Raw genomic sequence first — 24,644 nt, 5'->3', positions numbered from 1 at the left:
AAATATAGTTACAGGCACGGATCTCGAGCGCTGACCTTCACCTGCGCAGAAGTGTTTTTTTGGGTCCCTTTTGCGGTATGAAGCGAAGCGCGGGGCGGGCTAAAGTGCAGTGATTGGCTTGCAGCGCATTGCGTCATAGCCGTCACTCGTGATTGGTTGAAATTCGTTCTGTACTGCAGTTGCATGCACCTCAAGACAACGAATACGCACAATTGATTGGCGTTTTATTGATGCGCAAAGCGTTCCCCACTCTTCAGCCGAGCGCTCAAGATCCGTGCCGGTAACTATACTAGGTTTGTGAGAAAATCCCTAAATGGTAGTTGTCAACTCTTTGAAGTGCATAAAAAATTATTTTTACGAATCTTTGATTCAAACCACTGACTATAAATTATTCTTAAAAGCCCAGAATCCAAACTTAGCAAAACGTCATTGTGTCGTCTATTTCGAGATTTCGTCTCGCTATAAATGTCTATGATGATGAAATTTTTATTCTATGGTGTGCGGCGGTGCGGTGCGGTGGCGGTGTGATGTGGTGTGTGATGTTAAAAATTTATCGAATTTTTTTACTTAATTTAACTTTAAGTTTTCAGTGAATGAATATTTTTGAACTGTGGGTTATCGTTAATAATTCTGAATTACATTCAAAGACAGTACACGAATCGGAAAAGTGTCAGTTTCATCGAAAATTTATGGCAGTTACAATAAACTTATAATCACAAATTGTGACAATGTCTTACAATTCCTCGCTTGATTCCTTCTGCGGATCAGTATTTTGGGTAAGTAAAACCATGCCAATACTTCGTATGTAAGTAGAAGACGAATTTGTGACAATCTGAACTTTACTCATGTAGGTACCTTCATTTATAAGTGAAAAAGTTGATTTTATATTTAATTAGCAATCTTTCTGGTGTTTGGATGCACGTAATATTGAGATTAAAGGTCAATTCTGTGGGAAAATTAATGCTAGCCGTTTTAAGTTTATTTTTCTGTAATGATAATGTAAAACTTGGTCATTTGTAGTTCTTTTTTCCCCCAGCTACTATACCAACCAGTATAACAGTAAATTATGTAAGAATGTTGTTAACAGAAACAGTGTCATTGCAGAAAAATATTTTTTGATATTACATTTATTTATAACTGTTTTGAAGATAGACCTTTGACAAGTAGTATTTTCTTAAATAAGTTAAAGCATAAATTGATCTTGATTAGTAGCAAATTTAGTTGTCTCTAAGTCTGGTATTGTTAAGCTATTTTGAAAAAAAATCTTATATGAAACTTATTTGAGCACTTGACCCAAATTCAAAGCTGTACTAATAGTATAGGGTTTAATATACTTGGCAGCTTATTTAAACTTCGTTAAATTACTAAATAGAAAAATGGATATTAAAAATTGTTTAACAAAGCAAAAAAAACCTCACATACAAAAATATAAGCAACTTAAAAACTAAAATTGTATGTAGAGTGAGTTATTCTACTTTTGAATCATTATCACAATCAGTCCCTGCTTCTAATACAATTATTTTTAAATTATAGATTAAAATTCATTTTACAATCTAATATCTGGTTGTTTTAATTTTATTTTATCTTTTTCTATCATTCAATTAATATTATTAAAAGCTCTGACAATATTACTGCCTATTATACAAGCCCTTTAATATCTAAATTGTATTTATATACTGTTTAACAAAGAGGTTCTTATTTATTTTTTACCCAACTTTTCTGAGTAACACTTATTAGCTGAGAATAAAACCTCATGACCATGACCCGAGCCATTTTCTATAACAACATTGAAGAAAACCTGTTTTTGTTAACTACTCTAACATTTACACTAACTTGACTCTATTCTACTTGCCTGATTATTTATGAATTGTCATCACATAAATTTATGTTAATATTTATGTATGAATCCTCTTTATATCCAAAATACCAACAATTATAATATATGTTTAATTATTGTAACTCTTCTAATTATTATTCAAACAAATTAATAAAAAACATAAATAATTAAATTTGCACAGGCTATTTTAATTATACAAGTGAAATTTGATGAATTGAAATGTTAATTAAGAAAAAAATATTTTATTACTTCTATCAGATTTCTATACTAGGTTCTCAAATATTATATTCAACCATGAGATTTTTACAATTACTGTTGTATTTTAATAACAGCATGCTTTTGTGTTATGGAATTATGATGAGTCATGATAACATATTATTATGTGTGGATTTGTATTAATATATCCTTAGTAAAACCTAAAATAACAATTTTTATTATAAATTATTATGTAACTAACTAATTCATAACCGTAAAGTCCAGAAAATACAAAAAAAAATACTCTTAATTTTAGTATTCAAATTAATTTATACTAACACTTTCAATTATCAGAACATTCAGATCAACTTACCGTATTTCACAACATTTTGCAACCTTTTTTATAACATGCCTTGTCATCGCTCTATTGAAGATGGTACATAAATTATTAATAGCTGAAAAAAGGATGGATAGGAAAGATAACTACATCAATTTAAAGTAGGTATATACATATATTGGCAAATATTATGGAAACTAACCCTGCTCTAGAACTGAAACAAAAAAATGTTTTACTCATAAGAAAGTAGAGTACTGTGTTAAAAGATAGTGTACATACATAAGTACAATACTTTGAAAGACTATTCAGAAGTATATTTACCATATATTTATGGGTTGCTATTATTTAGGTGCTAAATTCATGTACTTATCATACACCTGAATAAACTTCTATAGACAATGTTATATGAACTAGACAGTAAAGTACTATGTGAAAACATTGTAGGGCATTTTTTCGTTTTATTTTATCCATCAATCCTGCCCACTAAAATCACATCGACCGCAGTGCGTTTCGCTACATTTCTAGATAACACACGTGCTCTAATTGTAGAGCGTTGTTATTGGCGAACCATCTGGCGCTAGATTTCTGTCAGAGTTCGGCCGAAATTGTTTAACTGCTCAAGTATATTCGTAAAAACGGTTAATTTTTATCTAAATAATGCACGATATACGGGCTCACTGCATGTGTGCGACATGAGCGCGACCACACAAAGGGAACGTCGCCGCCATACCGTTTGTATGATTGAAGTCAATTGAAGTGTTATGGGTACACATCTGTACAACGCAACAAGCCAACAAGCGGAACAAACCACAGGCCGTAGACCCAATTTGGCTGTACTAGACGTAAGACAAAGAAGTTTGTCGTCCATACAATTTGATATCTAATGACATAATATTCAAAGTTTTTAATAATTTTTGGTCGATCAAAAGCTTCGCTCATAGACAGAAATTATGAATATCGATACCGATATCGTTATCAATACAGGTTATAATAAAAATCAAACGTCGTTTTATCACTGATTCACGGAAACAAAGTAACGGTTCATACCAATTTCAATGACCTCGCTCATGAATGAGAATAGTTATTTTAAGTCGATAACTGTGCATTAACGTAATAATGTATACGAGTGTATCCCGACTCGTTATCGCATACATCTGGGTAACTGGGTAGGTTCGTAGTCTTCTTTACTGTGTCATAATATAAACCTAGTTAGTTAATTTATGTCCTTGTCTTTTTAACCTAACAGCGATATTATCTAAACAGCTTACGGTCGAGTAACACTTTCATATCGATCTTAACCACAATGTTCTTTCTGGTACCTACATTTCGTGTTTAATAACCGAACTTTGTATTCTTTTTTCTTCTAGAATAGCAGTCTCACATGGTACACAGACAACCCAGAGCTTACGCCATGTTTTCAAAAGACAGTGCTGGTATGGACACCGTGTTTGTACTTATGGGTCGCGGCGATCCTTGACACCTACTACATATTGAACAGCAAAGAAAGAAATATACCATGGAACATGTTAAACATCAGCAAGCTGTTCATAACTTGCCTTTTGATAGTGTTAAAGTTTGTGGATCTGGGCGTCACAGTGCACACTTCGTCGCAGGGTGAAATAGAAGTGTTTAATGCAGATTACTATAGTCCTATTGTAAAGATTTTGACATTTGTAAGTATGTTTTCTATCCATATTATTATAATCATGATCCCTAGATTTCGTTCTCTTTGTCGTAGGTTGGATTCTGCACGAACGAATAAAATTGTTTGGTCGATAGATTTTTGTATCGCGGATATTTAGTTAGTGCCTTAGCTAACAATTTAATGAATAGTAGTTTTTATTACTAAGGTGATAAAGCTTTGTTTTTAAATCGGTTCTAATCTCTTATCTTAAATAGTAAAGTTTGATGTCGCTTAGGGCGAGAACGCTAGACTATCGTACACCTATTTTGTTAACTTAGTATCCATATAATTTACAACCGCAATACCTACTTAATTCTAAGATGAGAATGCAATCAATTGAACTTAGTGTTCGTCGGCTAATGACTGTCCTTATTCTTGACTGTAATTATGGCCCCCGACGGCTCACGTTATTATTGTTTATAGGCTGTAATTCAATTTAATATTATATGCTATAGTAAACAGAAGAATATTTGATATTGCATGTTAAAGTGATATTTTTATGGTTAGTAACTGTTTATACTCAATGCTGCTTATTTGTCTAACAATATAAGCGTAACATTATTTAATACGTCGATTCCAATATAGACTCGTCAAACAAAGTACAACTTTCATTGGTCATCACTATATAAGTCTATTTTCAAGGACAATGATGACCACTTCATTTCAGTCTTTTTGCTGTGTCATGTTTATCATAACGATATTTTATAACACTCCGTAATATTTAGCTTGACTAAAACATAAATGTGTTGTATTGTCGTATTTAACTTAGTTTCCTAAATTTTAAATTCAAGAGCCCTTTCATTAAGTATTGCATTCATTTACCTTGACAGATTGTTTAAGCACGTAGTACTACTCACATACATACCGACAAAAAAATATTACGTCACCCATAATCTATTAGGCTACGCCTCGAGGGACCGGCGCTCATTATGTTGCGGAACGCTGTGGTTACTATTAAACGGATCTTCAAACTTTTGACCTTCACTCTGGTATAATCACAATATGTGGTTAATCTTTCAAAAAACGACTCGAATATGACATAAAACGGACTTCGTCCAGTTATAAACGACAACGCTTGTATATATGCTTCCATTGTGCAATACAACACATGTCGATAAAGTGGTTCATTTTGTGAATCTGTTGCATGACTATCGAATTTCCTCATAAATTATTTCGAGATTGGATATTAGCTTGTCGCTCGATATCTAAGTTTGGCATTGGTACAATGTGCGAAAATATATATTTTATCTATATTCTATTTAATGTTATGTAATCATGATATCTATGATTCCAATAACAGTTAAGCGGATTATATTGTTATCAAAAAGCAACTCATTTTTTAAGCCACTAGCAAGTAAGCACCTGTTACACTTTAACTGAGTATAGATAAACGTAGTTTGCATAACGCAATAAAAGAGAAAAATATAGTTTTTTTTATTATGTTACAACATTGCTAGGTTATACATGTTTTAATCATCCCAACGGTTACTATAGATTTACAAACATGGCGATCTAAATGTGTTAATAACGGTATCTGTTACGCGGAGAAGTTGTTTAATCTCGTTCCTCACAAATCGAGATCGATCTAAGAGGTTTAACAACATTCATTAAAACAGGCCGACGATCATGTCTAGATAAAAATAACGCAAATCTGTATTATCTATCCAATATGTAAGAGTTTAAGTTAATCTGTTTAAAAATTTCAACAATTTATCAATATCAAATCAATGCATCTTATTACACGAAGTCGTTTCTGTGACGATTTGTTTTCCTAAATAACTACAAATTAAGAGGTATTTGTACGCAGAAATAATGTTAAAGTTCTGTAATGTGTAAGTATCATTACAATTTCTACATATTAACACGTACAATAATGACGTTTATTTTCATGGCAACCGTACGAAGTCGGAGCGGTAGTAATTAATAAACAGAAATTGTCCGGCCATGTTTTAATATCTCTGTTAGTTTAGTAGACACTGGTACGGTAGATAATGTACATTACTAGTCATTTTATTATCAATCGGAAGCTAATGTACACGTTATACCTATGATAGTCTTTAATCGTTAACATAACATCTAAGTAGGTTTTTTAATTTGTTCAATGTAATACTTCTTATCTCTTAATACGAAGTAGCTGCTACCTTTTTACAGAATTCATTACTTCTAAAACGCTAACTTTAGATGACGTAACAAATATTATTCGTGATGCCACTGATAGTTATTTAAATTCCACTAGTATAAGTTTGTTTGTTTATGTTCAAATATTCGTTTTGTCTCTGGTGAGACTTTAAAGTAAGTATTCAAAAACCTGTTTACTCACAAGAGTTAGATTATGTGTGTTACTAAAATAGAGACACGCAGATACATTCAGCTGCAGATTTTATAAAGATTTATGTAAAAAGAACGGCATTGTAAACAATACGATACCACGAATTGAATAACATGATTTCTCAAAATATTTATTAATTCCTTGGCTTTGTCTACAGCAAATAAAAAAGTGTGTAATAATATGTAAAGTAGGCCCTCTTCATATTTTACTCGAATAAAAGTATCTTTAGACCACACAAATATTTAAACGGTGCAGAGCTCAAACTATTGACTTTACGTTATATGGCAACCCACAAAAATGTTTCGTATATTTTTAACACCTCTATTTTCCATTCTATTCATACAGGCTTTATCAGCAACTTTATTGTACTACAATAGAAAGTTTGGTATGAGAGCGTCGGGAGTACTATTCTTCTTTTGGTTACTTCTGATATTCGCTGGCCTGCCCCAGCTGAGAACTCAGATAACGGAACATTACTATCTCACCGACGATGAAAATGTTCAATATAATTTCGTCAGCTACATGGTGTATTACCCACTGGTTGTACTCATGTTCATATTGAATTGTTTCGCCGACTTGCCACCGAGAGATTCACCTTACAAATACGACAAGGTAATTATCATTTCTTATCTTACAAGAAGGTTAGTTCGAACCGACAACCAATAAAATGGTTTCGTGTGCTGTCACAACACAAAGTATGAACATCGATCCAAAATCTATATGGCCTTCGCCAAAAACACTCTGAGCTAGAGGAAAATTATATCTCAAACGTCTATATCCCATTATTCATTAATATAATTGTGTTGATTTTTTACAAAATCTAAAGGTCAAAAGAAATACAAGGTTCGACCGCAAGAATGTTTAAATTACGTAAGCGTTAATTTCAACGCCTACGATAATAATTATTATTATATTATAGAGGTTGTATAGTTACAGGTCAGATTTGTAATTGTTTGTGTAATTTAGAACCTGTGTCCGGAGAATGCGTCGGGCTTTCCAAGTCGCCTTACATTCAGCTGGTTTGACCCGCTTGCCATAACTGGATTCCGCAGAAGTTTAACAGAGGAAGATCTATGGGCCCTCAACCCTCAAGACAGTTCCAAAGAAGTCGTACCAAAGTTCGACAAATTTTGGGAGAAGTCTTTAAAGAAACGCGAAATGTAAGTACTCAATATGTATAAGTACATTTTTTCACCTATAAATATTATTCTTCCGCTTCAATCATTTTTGACACATCAAGGTAAAACGTCATGATAACGATTCATTCAATGGTTTTTGTAGATGTTCCTCGAAAATATTGTTAGGTGTTACTAGTAATGTATGTCATGTTTTATACACCAAAATACCCGTATTTATTTTACCCTCTCGTAGGAATTTGTTTTTATTTGTCTCAATTTAAATGCTATATTGCATATAATATACTACATTATAAACTATATTGATATAATAATAGCCGTCTATTATACGTCCCTCTGCTGGGTACCGGCTTCTTCCCGCTAGCTCACTGCGAGTTTGCGAGTTCAGATGTGAATAGATTATTGTTTAAAATTAATATTCATTTCGTTTATAATAAAAAAAAAATCTGCATATGTCATGATTTTCATGAATGTCTTATCATTAAATAGGAGCACGTGATTGAAAATCGAAATTCGTACTCTGATAATTACCGCATTAGGTAATACTGCTTTGTCATTTCATTACATATTTATCAATGTCCGCAAGTTTATCTAAATAGATAGTATCAGTCAAGTTCTTGACGAATTTCTATTTTTGATAATGACAGCTTAAAAAAGGTCGATTGTATAGCAATTACATTTAATTTTATCAGATTAATTCCTTTGTTATCAAAATACTATAAATATTACAGTGAAACATAATATCTATCTAATTATATATACTTATTTAAACCATAGTTTGTTTGACAAGCTAATACTTTTTATTTTCGTTAACAGACAACGTATATAAAATGGAAAACTTATGTAAAATGCATAAGTTTCCACTGCAATTGACTATAACATACCTCTATCTCATTATTTTCATGTCACAAAAGAGCAAACGGTACGAAAGCCACGTACCGCAAGACTTCGGCTAGCGTGAATTTCAAGCCTGAAACTGAGAAAAAGCCGGCCTCCATCCTGCCCTCGCTATGCCTAGCCTTCGGAGGACAGTTCCTGTTCGGAGCACTCCTTAAGCTCTTCAATGACTGCCTTATGTTCCTGTCACCACAATTACTCAAGTAAGATTATTTTGTATCTAATGTACACAACAAAAGCGCCAGTCATTGTTACTTATAAGCAAGGTTTACCTATGAGTCATTATGATGAGTCGTATAAAACTAGTGTCTTATTTTCAGGCTCCTAATAGGTTTCGTGCAAGGCGATGAGCCGATATGGAAGGGTTACCTTTATGCAGTTGCGCTGCTTGCGTGCGCTACCGTGCAAACTATGTTACTGGCACATTACTTCACGCGAATGTATCTCGTCGGTATGAGGATAAGAACTGCTCTGACGAGCTCCATCTACAGAAAATCACTTCGGATGTCGAACGCCTCGAGGAAAGAGTCCACCGTCGGAGAAATTGTCAACCTTATGTCGGTGGACGCTCAAAGGTAAAGCTTGTAACATTTTTTTTCAATTAAACGTGCCTATTGTTAGGCATGGTACTTTATGAAAACAGAATTTGACCGCATTCAACTCAAGTTCAACAGCCATCGGCAATAATTGGTTAACATATTTTTCACAAAAGTAGCGCCAAAACGAAAATTCCTTATGCAAGATTCACCGTTAACCCCCTGGGGTCTAAGGATAAACACAAACCCGTGCATTATCTTATTATTTTTAGAAGTCCAAGATGAAATATCTCGATAGTGAACTAATCCAACGGAAGCTATTTATTATATTCATGCGCGTGTTTTTACAATTTGCTCAACAAATGCTAAGATATAAAAAAAAAGTTATCTTTGCGCATATAAGCTACCATATATTTCCTCGTTATTGTAGGAAATGATGCGTCTTAAATAAGATAAATAAAAGAAACAAACGTAAAAACATATTTTTTTGTGTAATATTTGAAGTGATATTAGTTCAGTTAGCATTAAGATAACATTGATGTCAGCTACCTACTGTCAAAATAAATGTTAATCTCAAACAGAAACATTTATTATTTCAACATAGAACGATTTTTAATTATAAAACTTTATTGATGAATTTAAAATTTTATAGTAGCATTAAATTTTCTTAATACTTTTGTAGTTAGTTGTTAAGAGTTAACAACATAAAACAACTACATATTTCAAGTTATATTACACCTCAAACCTGGTTTTCATGATTGGCGACACAATTAACAATAAAAATAAATTTGTTTCATTTAGTTTTTGCCAGAAGGGGATGGCAACTCTCATGATTTAACAAAACGCTAATTTACTAAGAATTACTGTACAGTTCGGTGACCTCATCGATATAGTACTTCATACGTAGAAAATTAGCTAAAAATAATACTTAGGCGGAAATTAATTGGCTATATTATTATGTTTTCAGATTCATTGAGCTGACTGCATACTTAAACATGATATGGTCGGCGCCACTCCAAATCGCGCTCGCCTTGTATTTCCTATGGGGTATCTTGGGCCCGTCTGTTCTCGCAGGTTTAGCTGTGATGATCATTTTGATTCCTGTCAACGGACTTATCGCCAACAGGGTGAAAACTCTTCAAATTAGGCTAATGAAATACAAAGACGAAAGAGTTAAACTAATGAACGAAGTTCTCAATGGAATTAAGGTAATCTTTCATTCATTCATCTGTAATCCAATGGATTCAATGGATTTCAGATAAACACTGCAGTTTATTATATCTAAATAAAATATGTAATATTTATAACACACTTACACAAAAATTGAACTGTATAAATAAAGAAATCTTCTATATCACAAAGATTTACAGCTAGGACAAAAATAATGTAAATCTTAACAATTTAGATAACATAGTACTCGAAGTTGAGCGATTTCACCATACTGTACAATATTGAGCAAGATAACTTTCCCAGCACGGCATCGTTATCAATAAACACAAAACATATCGTATTTGATTCACTGATATAGCATATCACTACGCAAACACCAAATGTACACTAACTGTGAACTAAATATTAACAATGAGAATATGAATTAAATTGACTTACATTTAACGTTGTGCATAGTGCAAATTTATCTGTCATTTACTTAGATTTTTGGAATGAGGCGAATTTTTATTAAAAAAACAAAATAAATAAAATCGGCAAAACAACGTTTGCTGACCCAGCAAACGTTGTATTAGTTAATTTTAGTGTGGGCATCCCTTGTACATTGAGGGGTGTGAAAAATAGATGTTGTTCTATTCTCAGACCTACCCAATATGTATACAAAATTTCATAAGAATCGGTCGAACCGTTTCGGAGGAGTACGGTAACTAACATCGTGACACGGGAATTTTATATATTAGATTAGATATTTTGTATCTAACTTAAAACTTTCTAAAATAGTCACAGAAGTCATTAGCAGCATAGATATATCTATCAAAAAACCATTGTTTTTTTTTACTCGAACAGCACCATTTAGTTTAAACAAGTGAAACTTTATGATATTATTGTTTACTATTGCGTCATCAACTGCGTTATGCTGTTTTTGTATTGATATGTAACTGTTCGTACAGAAGCGGGTACGGTGACCGCTTTTCACAGGGTACTATTTAAGACAAAACAAACAAACTGATAGACACGTGATAGAGATTCAAATATGTAGTTTATCCCACAATGTTTTACGAAACAGTTACAGTATGTAAATTCTAGAAATAATTGCATATTTTTGTTGTTACATAGTTATGTTATTTTAACACATGATCTTTTTGTAGGTCCTTAAAATGTACGCCTGGGAACCAAGTTTTGAAGCACAAATCTTACAAATTAGAAACAAGGAAATGCACGTTTTGAAACAAGCTGCTTATCTTAACTCTGCTACCTCATTTATATGGTCTTGTGCACCATTCTTGGTAAGTCATTTCATGCAAATATAATAAACACATACACATATTCAAGAAGACCAAAACTCAAGCAGTGTATCTCATGTTTTATCTACCAACATTGACACCTAAATGTAATGAAAACCGACTACTAAGTAATTTATTTTCACACTTTAAATCATGATCACAAAAATCAAAATCGCGATATTTATTTAAACCCATATCCAATTTGGTTTAAGTATGAAAACCACAAAAAACAAAATACTATGTTTCATTAAAATTAAATATTTAATTCAAGACTCCAAAATGTTTATTTTCCAAACATATGAATATTATCAATTACCTAATATTATAATATCACAGCAAATCAATTCCTATTATCAGATATTATGAATGTCTTGGACTCGATAAAAAATAATAATGTTTGGATTACTCACTTATTATCAATGTTTATTAATATTTTGATTGACGAGTGTGATACCATTTACATGATGTCGTTTTAATATGATTTACCTACTGATAATAGTTGTATTACTTTGCAAATATCGGACAATAGCATACATAAGAGTATGATAACGCATTTAATTTGTAAGTCACGCCGCTTCATCGATCTTCTATTTACTATTTAAGCCCAGTGTGGTAATGTTAATTTGTAATTTAATTATCTGTTTTATAAAAGTTTATAAGTATAGTAATAATACGTAAGTATTACACCAATGTGGATATTGGTTAAATATGAAAAGTAAAATCTTTTTTGTTTACAAGTGAAAAACAAATGCAAAAACTAGTCTTCATCCCTGAATTTGGTGACCTAAATTAAGTGAATGCTGCGTAAACAATTGAACTGAAGATAAATTAGAAGATAACATCAATTTAAAAATATATCAAACTATAATTCTTATCTGTTAAATTCAGAAACATGCTGACATAATTTTGTTTGTTTTTAAGGTGACCTTCCTAACCTTCTTCACGTTTCTGATAATCGACCCTGAGAACAATATCCTGACAGCTGAAAATATATTCGTGTCGATGTCTCTGTTTTACACAATGCACTTGCCCCTAGGTTTACTGCCTCTCATCATCGTATCCGTGATCGAGGTAGTGCCACGTCGAGCTCACACCTCTTATATCTACATACGAGGCTATGGTTCTTTCATACAGACACACTAACATGCATATATTTATAGTACATTATTGAGGAGATGACAGGGCATTTGTCAGTTTACGTTGTGTTTTACTATGGACACTCGTGCATTCGCTATTCAAAAGTAGATGAAAAAGTAAAGATGTGAAGTCTAATTGCACGTAGTATTGTAGCGAAGACACGGCGTAGACTCGGTCAGCTTTCGGTCCAGCCGCTCTTGCATGGTACCACTTGTAATAACTGGAATGGTGTCGTAGGTGTCGCTGATGTCGTTCGGCTGCTTTGTATTGGTTAACGACACCGAAGTGCTGGACTCTAAGAGAGCTTTCGTAGCGTTGTCTCTTTTCAACATACTACGTTTCCCTCTGTCAATGCTGCCTAACGTTATATCGAATGTCGTACAAGTAAGTTACCATATAAGATTTATCTGTGTGAAATGTGAACTTGTGACGCTATATAAAGGAAGTAAATATTTTAACGAATCAATAATATTATATGATTTACGTAACAAGCTAACACTAACCGTAATTAACTTATATGTTTTGCACTCGTATTGACATCACTAATGAAATGAGTGTGAATAGATTACGAATAATTTTAAATTCCCCTTCCAACTTTCATGTATCGACTCATTTAACTGAAATTTCTTTTAACATTCCTTGGATTAAGTCACTAAATTGTTTATTAATGCACTTAATTACTTAACATAGATGTATGGATTTTACTTAACCTTAGATGCTTGGTAGAATATTTAGCTTGGTGTGGTTAAAAGGATGTAAGGGTATTTTGAATTGCAGTTTGTTTTGCTTATTAAACTTAGGTTTTATATTAATCAATAATATCTACATTTTTAGACAGCCGTTGGAATAAAAAGATTAAACAAATTTTTAAACTGCGAGGAATTGGATATTAGTTCCGTTGAACACGACCCGAAAGATCGTAAGTCTCTTTGTTTGATGTCTCTGAAAAGTGATTTATACCGTTAGAACGAACAGAAAAAAATATTTAAAAATTTACCACTTTTTAGCGAACCCGATTGTGATAGAGAGTGGTCACTTCTCGTGGGGTGAACAAGACACTGAGCCCGTCCTGAAGAACATAAACCTGCATGTACCGCGCGGGTCTCTAGTCGCCGTCGTCGGCGCTGTTGGCTCCGGCAAGAGCTCCCTGCTGTCCGCACTACTGGGAGAGATGAACAAAATGTCAGGACGCGTTAATACAACTGGTAAACACATCAAACATTCAATTAAATTAATAATTTATACATCTGCCGATTGCTTATATTTTTTGTGTTCATTTTAGGAAGCATAGCGTATGTGCCACAACAGGCTTGGATTCAGAACGCAACACTCCAAGACAACATTTTATTCGGTCACCCACTCGACAAACAGAAGTATAATAATGTGATAAACGTGTGTGCTCTCAAACCTGACTTCGACGTACTACCTGGTGGAGATCAAACTGAAATTGGCGAGAAAGGTATACAATGACTATTTCTAACCCATAGACTTGTTACGTGTAAGAAGGGAAATGTATAATTTATGGTTTGTTCGTATGTGCAGGTATAAACCTGTCTGGCGGTCAGAAGCAGCGTGTGTCGTTAGCGCGCGCAGTGTACTTCGACGCCGACAACTATTTCCTAGACGACCCGCTCAGCGCCGTGGACTCCCACGTAGGCAAGCACATCTTCGACAAGGTGAGTATCTACTGAACGGACTGATCTGCGTGACTCGACTGAGTGCCCACGAACAGGTGATAGGAAGCGCTCGCCTGCTAAATAGCAGAACGCGCTTGTGGGTGACACACAAAGTGTCGTACTACCGGATCGACCCGCGTCGGTCCGGCCTGAGCTAGGGTCCGCTGTGCAGGTGATCGGGCCCGCGGGACTGCTGAAGGGCAAGACGCGCGTGTGGGTGACACACAACGTGTCGTACTACCGGATCGACCCGCGTCGGTCCGTCCTGAGCTAGTGTCCGCTGTGCAGGTGATCGGGCCCGCGGGGCTGCTGAAGGGCAAGACGCGCGTGTGGGTGACATACAACGTGTCGTTCTACCGGATCGACCCGCGTCGGTCCGGCCTGAGCTAGTGTCCGCTGTGCAGGTGATCGGGCCCGCGGGGCTGCTGAAGGGCAAGACGCGCGTGTGGGTGACATACAACGTGTCGTTCTACCGGATCGACCCGCGTCGGTCCGGCCTGAGCTAGTGTCCGCTGTGCAGGTGATCGGGCCCGCGGGGCTGCTGAAGGGCAAGACGCGCGTGTGGGTGACACACAACGTGTCGTACCTGGCGCAGACGGACCTGGTCGTCGTGCTTCGCGACGGCGAGGTCTCCGAGGCCGGCTCCTACCAGCAGCTGCTCGAGAAGAAGGGCGCCTTCGCAGAGTTCCTACTGCATCATTTGAGTGATGCCGAGCGAGTTTCTCCTGAAGGTACCTACAGAAAAATTATGCATAGTCCGGTAAGCATGTAAAAGTGCATTCACAAACCTGAATTCTATTTATTTACAGAACTAAAAGAAATTAAACAAGACCTTGAAAGTAAACTTGGTAGTGAATTCCAAAACAAGTTACAAAGAGCTCGGTCACTCTCCGAAAGTGCTTCGGAATCCGATCAGACTGCCGCAGCGGGTAAGACTACATATCTTAAGAAATTATCTATTGCTTTTCTGACACTGCTTAAATTATTTGTTAGTTTCGTAGCAACAGAACCTTTACCGTCCTTTATGTGTAGGTGACCGTGCCGGTAGCGTAAAACGGAAGACCCCAGACAGCGTAACACCAAACGACTTAAAGAAACAAAATAAGCTTATAGAAACTGAGAAAACTGAAACTGGAAGTGTAAGTCCATAAAAATATTTATTCATAAACTGAATTGAATAATTTTGTAATAACTATCTTGTATCTTAATGCAAATGAGTGTAATCAAAATATGTGTGCAGGTAAAATGGGGTGTATACAAACACTATCTCATGAGCGTTGGAATCCTATCGTCTGTGGTGACTGTGGTAATGAATCTTATTCTGCAAGTGTTCCAAGTCGGCTCCAACTACTGGCTCACTGAATGGGCGAATGACGACCAAATGGTATGCATTTATTAAAAGTTATCATTTAATTTATTTATTCTAAATCATTTATTATTTTGTCTCACTCTATAACTTCTATCATAAGGCATACATGAGTTCATTAGCATATCCGCTCGGATCGATACCGCCGCGATAAGTGTATTACTTGTATTTAATAAGCGACTTAATTGAGTAACACGGTAGAAAGATAACAAACTAAGACATTTCAGTAGCTACAGTTAGCAAAAAAGGTCGATAACAAATTTAATACTAACGGTGTTCAGCTAAAGTTCTGCGTTTGGAGTTTTTGAGTTCTGTTCTGATACAAAACACTATTTATTATAACTATTATTGTTTCAAGTGTAAAAGTGTCCAAAATTTTAATATTCGAGAAATTTCCTGACTGTCTCTACCATCAGTACTACTAACGGTAAATTCTCATTCCAATCTTAATTTTAATATTTCGTTTACAGATAGTCAATGGAACCGTAGACAAACAGCGACGTGACATGTACCTGGGTGTGTACGGCGGGCTCGGCATAGGACAAGGTAACATAGACAGCCAATTATACAAACACTTTAACAACATTGACATTTGGTTACAGGCTAATAATTTAATATAAACTAAAACTGACCTCTCCATGCCAAGCAATTTAAACACTTTTGTATATTGGACAAAATTTCCTTCTCTCAAGAAAAATATTAAAGTATATTTTTTCTCATAATGATAACAATATTATAGCCCTCATAAAAATTTAGAAACTTTATAAATTTAATAGTCTAAAAAACGTTTTGAATTGTATTTTTATTTCTATAAAAAAAATGTTTTCCTGTGGATTTTATTTTGTGTACCTTTTGAATGCCATGGCTTTAAGCAACCGTTGAGGTGCATCAAACCATGTTCCCCTGATTTTCAAAATAACAAATGTGGAATAATAATTAATGTCAAAAGTAAACCTGGTTTTTAGCACTTATTTATTTCACGTAAATCGGTTCAGGATTCAAACAATACATGTCATATTTAGTAAAAAAATATTTGGGATTGGTAAATGTGGTGGAAACTTGTAATAATGAATACATTTTTACTCTTTATTTTTATCTAAATTATATTTTCTTCCCTTTTTTAATCTAAAATATCTTATCCTTTTTAATATCTATCTTCAATCCATTGCATGGTTTTAACTTTTTAGGGATACTTAGGTACTTAACTCTCCAAGTGCATGGATTTTTCAGAATAATATATTCATCAAAGTAGATATTGAAATGTATAAGAATCACAATAAAAGTAGCAATTTTAAAAATTTAGTAATCAAAATAATATTTTCATTTACTACAGTTACAAGTGTAACCGTTAATGTTTCTATCTAATTTATGATTTCTGTGATTACTCTGCACCTTCATTCTTTGTTATTGTGGTTCTCATATGTTATATATAGGAGTAAGGTCCCAATTTTTAATACTACATAAATGCAGCATGCAATCTTTTGTTTCAATATTTCTTTCTTTCAAAGCTATTTTTCTTTATAATTTATTTATAATAAATTATATTCTCGCGTTCCCAATTAATATAAAATAAATAACTACTCAAGATTGTCTATACTAATCTTTTCGTTTAGTAAGGTGTATGGTTAATTAAGCTATGTTGTCTAAGGAAGTGGTTTAATATCGTCACTAAGCAAAAAAAAAATGTTTATACAAACTTATTTTTACTCTATACACAATTGAAGTAGAATGAATACCGTGATTTCGTAATTTTGCTTCGAAATGTTCCATATTAGCACGGTAGTGTCCCGGTAATAGGCTATTTGACAGCAAGAAAAATGAAACTTTATTTATACCCATCCGCGTAGGTAATACAATTAAAAAGTTATTTATAAATATTGAATATTTTAATAAAAATTTTTTTTTTATTAATTAAAAACGGTTTTGAGTGGCTCGCTTAACTGTGACGACAGTCGTTTGTTGTTGTGTTCATAAAGCAAATGATGCGAAGCTAAGAAGCATACGTTCCTTAATTTGTTTTTTCTCTAGTGTTATTTTAAAGCCATAGATGATGCTGTATGTTTTAATGCTAATAAATATTTGTGGCTATTAAACGACACAAATCTTCTGGGAAACATTGTGCACCATTTACAACTTTTTTTAAGTTATTTATAGCCAAAGCTTATTAAACTACATAAAACGACAAAACTTTCTACATATATTACTTAGAATCACATGGCGTCACAATGATACGATGCCATATTGCCAAACAAGCGTTTTGACAGCTTAAACAGCATATTTAATAATGTTTTTTTAAAACGATTTATTTATTTGTACATCAAAATGATATTATTTCTAGTGTCCTGAAAAAACAATAAATAGTATGAATCGGTTTTTAGAAACTAGTCAAACAGCCTATTTTGCGCATTATCGCCTCTTGGTGTAGGAAGCACGAAGTTTTCTCCATCTGGTCGAACAGATTCTCGACTGAAAATATTTGACGAGATCCGGTTTTAGTATATAATAAAAATAAAGTTGTATAAGAGCGCTAGGATATGGAAATATTTGGTCGCTCGGGTCCGCCGGGCGGCGGGCAGCGGGCGGCGGGCGGGCGGTAGTGTAGCGTGTTGCGCTGTATGGCAGTGGTGTCGGTGTCGGTGTCGTCGCTGGCGCTGTACCTGGGCACGCTGGCGGCGGCGCGCGCGCTGCACGCGGCGCTGCTGGCGGGCGTGCTGCACGCGCCCTCCATGGGCTTCTTCGACTGCACGCCCGTGGGCCGCGTGCTCAACCGCTTCAGCAAGGACGTGGACGTGCTCGACAACGTGCTGCCCATGGTGCTCAGGGGCTGGACCTCCTGCTTCTTTGCGGTACGACTCGATTCTTCCGTGCCTATACCGACATGACTTACTACTGTTCCATTCGTGAAAACTACGCAATTTACCGACGACTGTATCCGACACTTGTGTTTTCAAAGCATTATTATAATACATTTTTCAAATACCTGTTCCGTTTGCGGTTACTGACAGCCTAACGAATAACTGGAAAAATTAATACAACGATATCGTAGTGAAGAAAGGATTTTTACTCACGTGCAAATGTAATTTTTGACAACGATATTACGTTTTCTCGTAATAATTGCAGTGATACCGGTTTCATATTGCAACGTGTTCATACGTATACAGCCGTCAGTACGTTGAACTTTATGTTAACCTAAAAGCGCTATTTTAAACAATCATTTTAAACAAACATGTAAAGTAAATACGATATAAGAACCGCATTGTTATTGGTTTATGTTGTGGTTCAATGGCAACGTATTACAGAAATGCTTATGAATTAATGACTTGTTCGTACATATCAGGTAATTCGTTCATAAATTTGTTTTAAAAGTCACATCGGAAGCTAATTTTAACCTATACAAAATTTTATTGATTGAAAATCAATTAGACATATAATCGACTATATTTACATCAAAGGAAAGCATAATAAAAAAAAACCTTTTTTGTGTATTCTCGTCTTTGTTCTGCTATTGCTATCGGTCACTTGTGAGACAATTATTGTTTTATTGGCGCGACCTGTACGTACTAATCTAGAATAAGAATAAGTATTTACTATTTACACTATCTGTGCGAATTGTCTGCATGTCGGGAGTTTGAGTTCACAGAATAAATTATGCTACAAACCTACCATGTAGCAAACTTTATTCTGTAATATCTTCGATACGTAAGTTATCTTTATTTAATAAGGGATCAGTTTATAAATGTACTTATTTTCTTTATCTTGTTTTCTAACCCTTGTTTTAGTTGTACTTTCAATTCTTATTACTGCTTTCACTGCCTACCTCAATCTTAGGAATAGAAGAATGCTAAAGTATAAAGTATGCATGTAATTTATTTCGCGTAGCTACCATCTAGATCGCACTTTCTCAGAGTTAATAGCCACCGACTTAGACAGTAGTCGTTAATTCCCGGTAGTATTTGTTTGGCCATCATAAACAATGTATTCATTATTATCAAGATCCAGTGAGACGCTCGGTATCATATTAGCTACTAAACGAGTATCCGTGGATGTTGTTGCAGCGATAGGATCAATTTTTGCCGACTTAATGCCATATCTGGCGTGTTGGCGGGCGGCGAGATTGCTCCACGAGCTATTGTTGGAGCACGTCTTAAAGGCTCCGTTGCAATTCTTTGAAGTCACGCCCGTTGGCAGGATACTCACTAGATTTTCTAAAGACGTGGAAATTTTGGACACGGCCCTTCCTTCGCAGATCTCCGACTTGATGTGGTGCATTTTTGAGGTAATCCCAACGCTGACAACTAATTATATCACGTTATGGGTGTTCTGTTACGTTTATGTCATTCGTTTACGTTCGCATAGCACATGTTTTGTTTTCATCGGTGACCTGCCATAGTCATGTGCTTTGTCTGCAAGTTTTAAACTGTTGGAATTAGGTAACTATGTATGTATTCGATTTTGGGTTAAGACGGATGGATCGTCGTGGTCATATCATGGATTTGATTATTTTTTACTATTCTGTATTCTATAAATTTAATCATGTTTGTAAACTGATCCCAGTCCATTTACATTTATTTGTACGTGTAGTTGTTATGGTTACTTTGTATGGGTGTGATTTTTTGGACTTGGCCCGAACATTGAACAACTGAAGACGAGAGAAAAGAAGTCATTCCGTGATAAGTTTTAATGCGTGTATAAACCATATTATGTCCAAAAGTCTACCATTTTAGACATGTACCAACCAAGATCTTTTTCTGCAAACTGTCTATTCAGTGAACGTACGTCATTCATGGGTTATAATTTCATTGAATCACACATCATAAGGTAAGTAACCTTGACATGTGGAGCAAGTGAACTTGCTAACATATAATTAATGTGTAGGTATTGGGAACTCTGTTCGTGATAAGTCTATCTACCCCGATCTTCATGGCGGTGATTCTCCCTATCGGTGTGATATACTACGTCATACAGAGATTCTACGTCGCCACGTCGCGGCAATTGAAACGTCTGGAGTCGGTGTCGCGATCGCCTATATACTCGCACTTCGGTGAAAGTATTACTGGCGCTAGTACCATTCGAGCTTATGGCGTTGCTGACAGGTAAACAGACAATTTTGTATATTTTAAGACATAGATTGTTGAAAGGACGATCTGCATTTTGCTTGACTTGATAGAGCACGCAATAAATCAAAATATAAGTCGTATAACTGAAGATAGCCTACTTTAATTATTCTCTTTTCTTTATAGGTTCATTACAGAATCTGAGCGAGGTGTTGATCACAACCAATCGTGTTATTATCCCAGCTGCATTGCAAACAGATGGCTGGCTGTCAGGCTTGAAATGATCGGCAATCTTATCATATTCTTCTCGGCAATGTTCGCTGTGCTCAACAGAGACACTGTCAGTGCAGGCCTTGTGGGTCTCTCTGTCAGTTACGCTTTACAGGTACATAAATAGAATCTTTTTTAAATAGTCATTTTATTAATAACAAATATTTAATCAACAAAAAATAATATTTTCAGATAACGCAAACTTTGAATTGGTTGGTCCGCATGACATCCGACGTTGAAACCAATATCGTGGCCGTGGAGAGAATAAAAGAGTACGCAGAAACAGAGCAGGTAAAGTAAATCGGTAGAGACCGTATTTTTTAGTATCTAGTTATTATTAGACATTATTACAGCTTCGAATATTTGTTGTTATTACTAGGAGGCGGCTTGGAACACGGCCGTGGGACCCAGCGCGACGTGGCCGGAGACGGGCGCGCTGCAGCTGGAGCGGCTGTCGCTGGCGTACCGCGCCGGCGCCGAGCCCGCGCTGCGTGACGTCACGTGCGCCGTGGCGCCGCGCGACAAGCTGGGCATCGTGGGCCGCACGGGCGCCGGCAAGTCCACGCTCACGCTCGGCCTCTTCCGCATCGTCGAGGCCGTGGGCGGCCGCATCCTCATCGACGGCCTGGACATCGCCAGCATCGGCCTGCACCAGCTGCGCGCGCGCATCACCATCATCCCGCAGGACCCCGTGCTGTTCTCCGGCACGCTGCGCATGAACCTGGACCCCTTCGAGACCTACACCGACGACCAGATCTGGCGCGCGCTCGAGCTGGCGCATCTCAAGCCCTTCGTGCTGGGTGAGTGCCTGCCTGACCGCTGACTGCTGGCTGGCTGCCGCCTGCTGCCTGACTGACCCTCCGCTCCCCTACAGGACTGGCCGCCGGGCTGCGCCACGAGGTGGCCGAGGGCGGCGAGAACCTGTCGGTGGGCCAGCGCCAGCTCGTGTGTCTGGCGCGCGCGCTGCTGCGCAAGACGCCGCTGCTCGTGCTCGACGAGGCCACTGCCGCCGTCGACCTCGAGACCGATGAACTCATACAGGTAGCCTAACTGAATGTGGATTGTATTTCGCATTGTATAAATATCACAATACGATGCGTTGTGTTTTAGCCAAGTAAATATTGTTATGTAATTTACTAACCTAAACATTATCATCACAAACATGCCTTTTTTTTACAGAAAACAATCCGGACTGAGTTCGCCAACTGCACAGTACTTACAATTGCTCACCGGCTGAACACCATCATGGACTCTACCAAGGTCATGGTGCTTGACAAGGGCCAACTCGTGGAATATGCCCCGCCAGAACAACTGTTACAGGATAAGAATTCTATATTCTACAGCATGGCTAAAGATGCTGGGCTAGTTAATTAATTAATCTACTCAAAATAAATTACCAACTTTTCCATTCCTCTTTGTGAAATGCCACTCATTCAGTGGTAATCTGTTACAAGTAAACAAGTTCAATTATCTTCTTCCAAATCAATGTTATAGGACACAAAATTAGAGATTGACAGCAGTACATATAAAAACTATTACCTCATTCCAGATGTCAATTTGTCTGTTACAGTTGTTATAGCAACGCAATAGTTGAGAGTATAAGAAATTTAGTTTCTTGTGTAATAATGTATTTCCAATCTTACGTTCTCAACTCGAAATAGCTGCTCTATGCTGCCTTTAGTATATATAGTAAAGAGTAAGGACTAATGCATTTGACATCTACAATTTTGTTTTAGTGTTTAGTGTATTACAATTGAAGCATTTACATTTACAACTCATCACAGTAACAAATAAATGGATAATAGTGTTTTTGATATCGAAATAGTACTTAAGTATTTTGACAGGGTGAGATTTTAATGAGTTTCAGTTATGTAGTGGTAGTGGTAAATAATTTAAGTAAGCTCAAATCATGCTACATCAGTCGTGGATGATTTTAATTTGGTAAGTAATTGTGGGCTACAATTATTTTTCTAAGAATTTTATGATTAAGTCAAATTCTTAGGCAAAACAGAATTGCTTGCAAATTAAAATCTTTGCGAAACATTACAAAATGTGTTCAATTAAATCAGTTACGTATGTACTTAAAATTTAATTCGTTATTAGACTTACGTAAACTCTAACATATTACCTACCTCCCCGAAACGAAAAGTCACAGTATGAAGTTACAGAGATTACTTAGATTGCGGCGGTTTGATTGCATGCTAACTAAAATAGGTTAACTTGATAGTACTTAGAAACTTTTATATCTCAGCCACTACGACTATATTAGGATTGTGAAATTATTGTTGAAATAATATTATTATTAATTATAACAAATTACTTTTGTTTGGTTGATTATGTAATTACTTAAAATCTGAGATATCGATGTATTATAATTAAGGTGTAATGTTTTCGTTATTGTTGTGTTACAGGTTGGATATAATTTAAACATGAATTTAATACATTTATGGCAAATAAGTTACCACGCACCTTTTGCTTTTCAATTTGCGAATTGGATATTCGGTAACCTTCCGCAGTAAATAATTGTGTTACAGAGCGACTGACAACGATTGTAAAACTATCCTAGAAACATACTCCTTCTATCGGTCATAGGTCATAGGTTGTCTGATCCAAATATTTGGTTTGAAGGCGAAGTTGTTACGGTCTTTGCTCGAGTGCTAACCATAAATTGTAATATACTTATTATACTTAATAAAAGTTACTTAATGTTATCTTTGTAAAGGATCATGTATATAAACTACAAATATATATTAATGAATATGTTCTGTTTTATAACTTTACGTCACAATATTGTACATTAATGCGGTAAACATACGTTTTGGAACGCGTAATGATATCACAGTTTTTGATTATTTGTGCTTTGTAGCTTTTAAGTATTCTATAAACTACAATTATTGTAGTTTTAAAATTGCCTTATGCTTAATGAAGACTTCATCGTACTTATAATAAGTACCATTAACTATTATTTTTAATGGGATGGCTTTTACTTTTAGATCAACATTTAAAGGGTAGCAAACTAAATATTACAGTTAACTAAGTGCGAACAATCGGTACTTAAAAAGAAAGGTTTAAAACCAGAATATTATTATTTTCTTTTTAATATCCCAACATAAATAGCAGGTTCCATAATTACTTTTTATGTAACACCTGAAGTTTTTATACAATAGACATAAATATTAGACTTCTCTTAACCGTATTTTCAACAATGCATAAATAGATTTAAAAAGTAAAATTAACAATCTTATTCAGCAGTTCTTGCCGCTTAGAAATACCGAATCACAACCTCTTTATGCCGACATTATTATTTGTTAATTTAAGCCGGTGTTTTACAAGTGTGCTTTTATGTGCTGAAGGAATAGAGGAACATTTAGAAAACACTAAGTAAACCTGTTACTGCAATTACTTGAATCCCTTATTTAAATTGCGCAATAATATTAAAATTTCTCTTGTTATTAATAAAGGAAATAAATTTTCGTTTGTACCTCTATGTATAAAACATGTTCATAATGTTAAAGTGTACAATATGTAAAAAGTTGCCCACATACAACAAGGCAGGTTAGAATGTAAGTAGATTAGTCTTCACTTTTGTGCCTATTGAGTAATTTAAGGTTAACCTTGTTTCAATATGCATTAAAATTAAAAATGTTTTACCATATGATAGAATACGTATTGTTTTTTTTATTGATGACGGTATAATTAATTACAATTGATTCTAAAATAATTGACTAAATGCGAACGCT

General features: G+C 35.3%; 1 protein-coding gene across 1 annotated transcript; it reads left to right on the top strand.

Annotated features, from left to right (window-relative positions):
• Positions 1-485: 485 nt before the first annotated feature.
• Positions 486-24,569, top strand: LOC113497341 (multidrug resistance-associated protein 1). The gene is made up of 25 exons (XM_026876862.1): positions 486-776; positions 3,737-4,042; positions 6,728-6,994; positions 7,349-7,542; positions 8,433-8,618; positions 8,736-8,990; positions 9,919-10,159; positions 11,267-11,404; positions 12,776-12,922; positions 13,373-13,457; positions 13,546-13,743; positions 13,821-13,997; positions 14,081-14,214; positions 14,735-14,945; positions 15,024-15,143; positions 15,247-15,353; positions 15,455-15,598; positions 16,051-16,126; positions 18,203-18,426; positions 20,456-20,673; positions 20,821-21,019; positions 21,097-21,195; positions 21,284-21,704; positions 21,779-21,945; positions 22,084-24,569. Exons 1-25 carry the CDS (start codon positions 729-731, stop codon positions 22,276-22,278), a joined length of 4,557 nt encoding a protein of 1,518 aa, XP_026732663.1. The 5' UTR covers positions 486-728; the 3' UTR covers positions 22,279-24,569.
• The last annotated feature ends 75 nt before the right edge of the window (positions 24,570-24,644 follow it).

This window comes from Trichoplusia ni, chromosome 9, assembly GCF_003590095.1.
Source record: "Trichoplusia ni isolate ovarian cell line Hi5 chromosome 9, tn1, whole genome shotgun sequence".
Lineage (NCBI taxonomy): Eukaryota > Metazoa > Arthropoda > Insecta > Lepidoptera > Noctuidae > Trichoplusia > Trichoplusia ni.
The sequence above is the reverse complement of the archived record's forward strand: the minus strand, read 5'-3'. Positions and strand labels throughout refer to the sequence as shown.

What these genes read in the sequence shown, in the direction of transcription:
- LOC113497341 (XM_026876862.1), top strand. Translation starts at nt 729, where the DNA reads ATGTCTTACAATTCCTCGCTTGATTCCTTCTGCGGATCAGTATTTTGG. An exon ending in AGAAAACTGAAACTGGAAGT is followed by an intron (nt 15,354 to 15,454) that starts GTAAGTCCATAA and finishes ATATGTGTGCAG; the next exon opens with GTAAAATGGGGTGTATACAA. An exon ending in AGACCGATGAACTCATACAG is followed by an intron (nt 21,946 to 22,083) that starts GTAGCCTAACTG and finishes TTTTTTTTACAG; the next exon opens with AAAACAATCCGGACTGAGTT.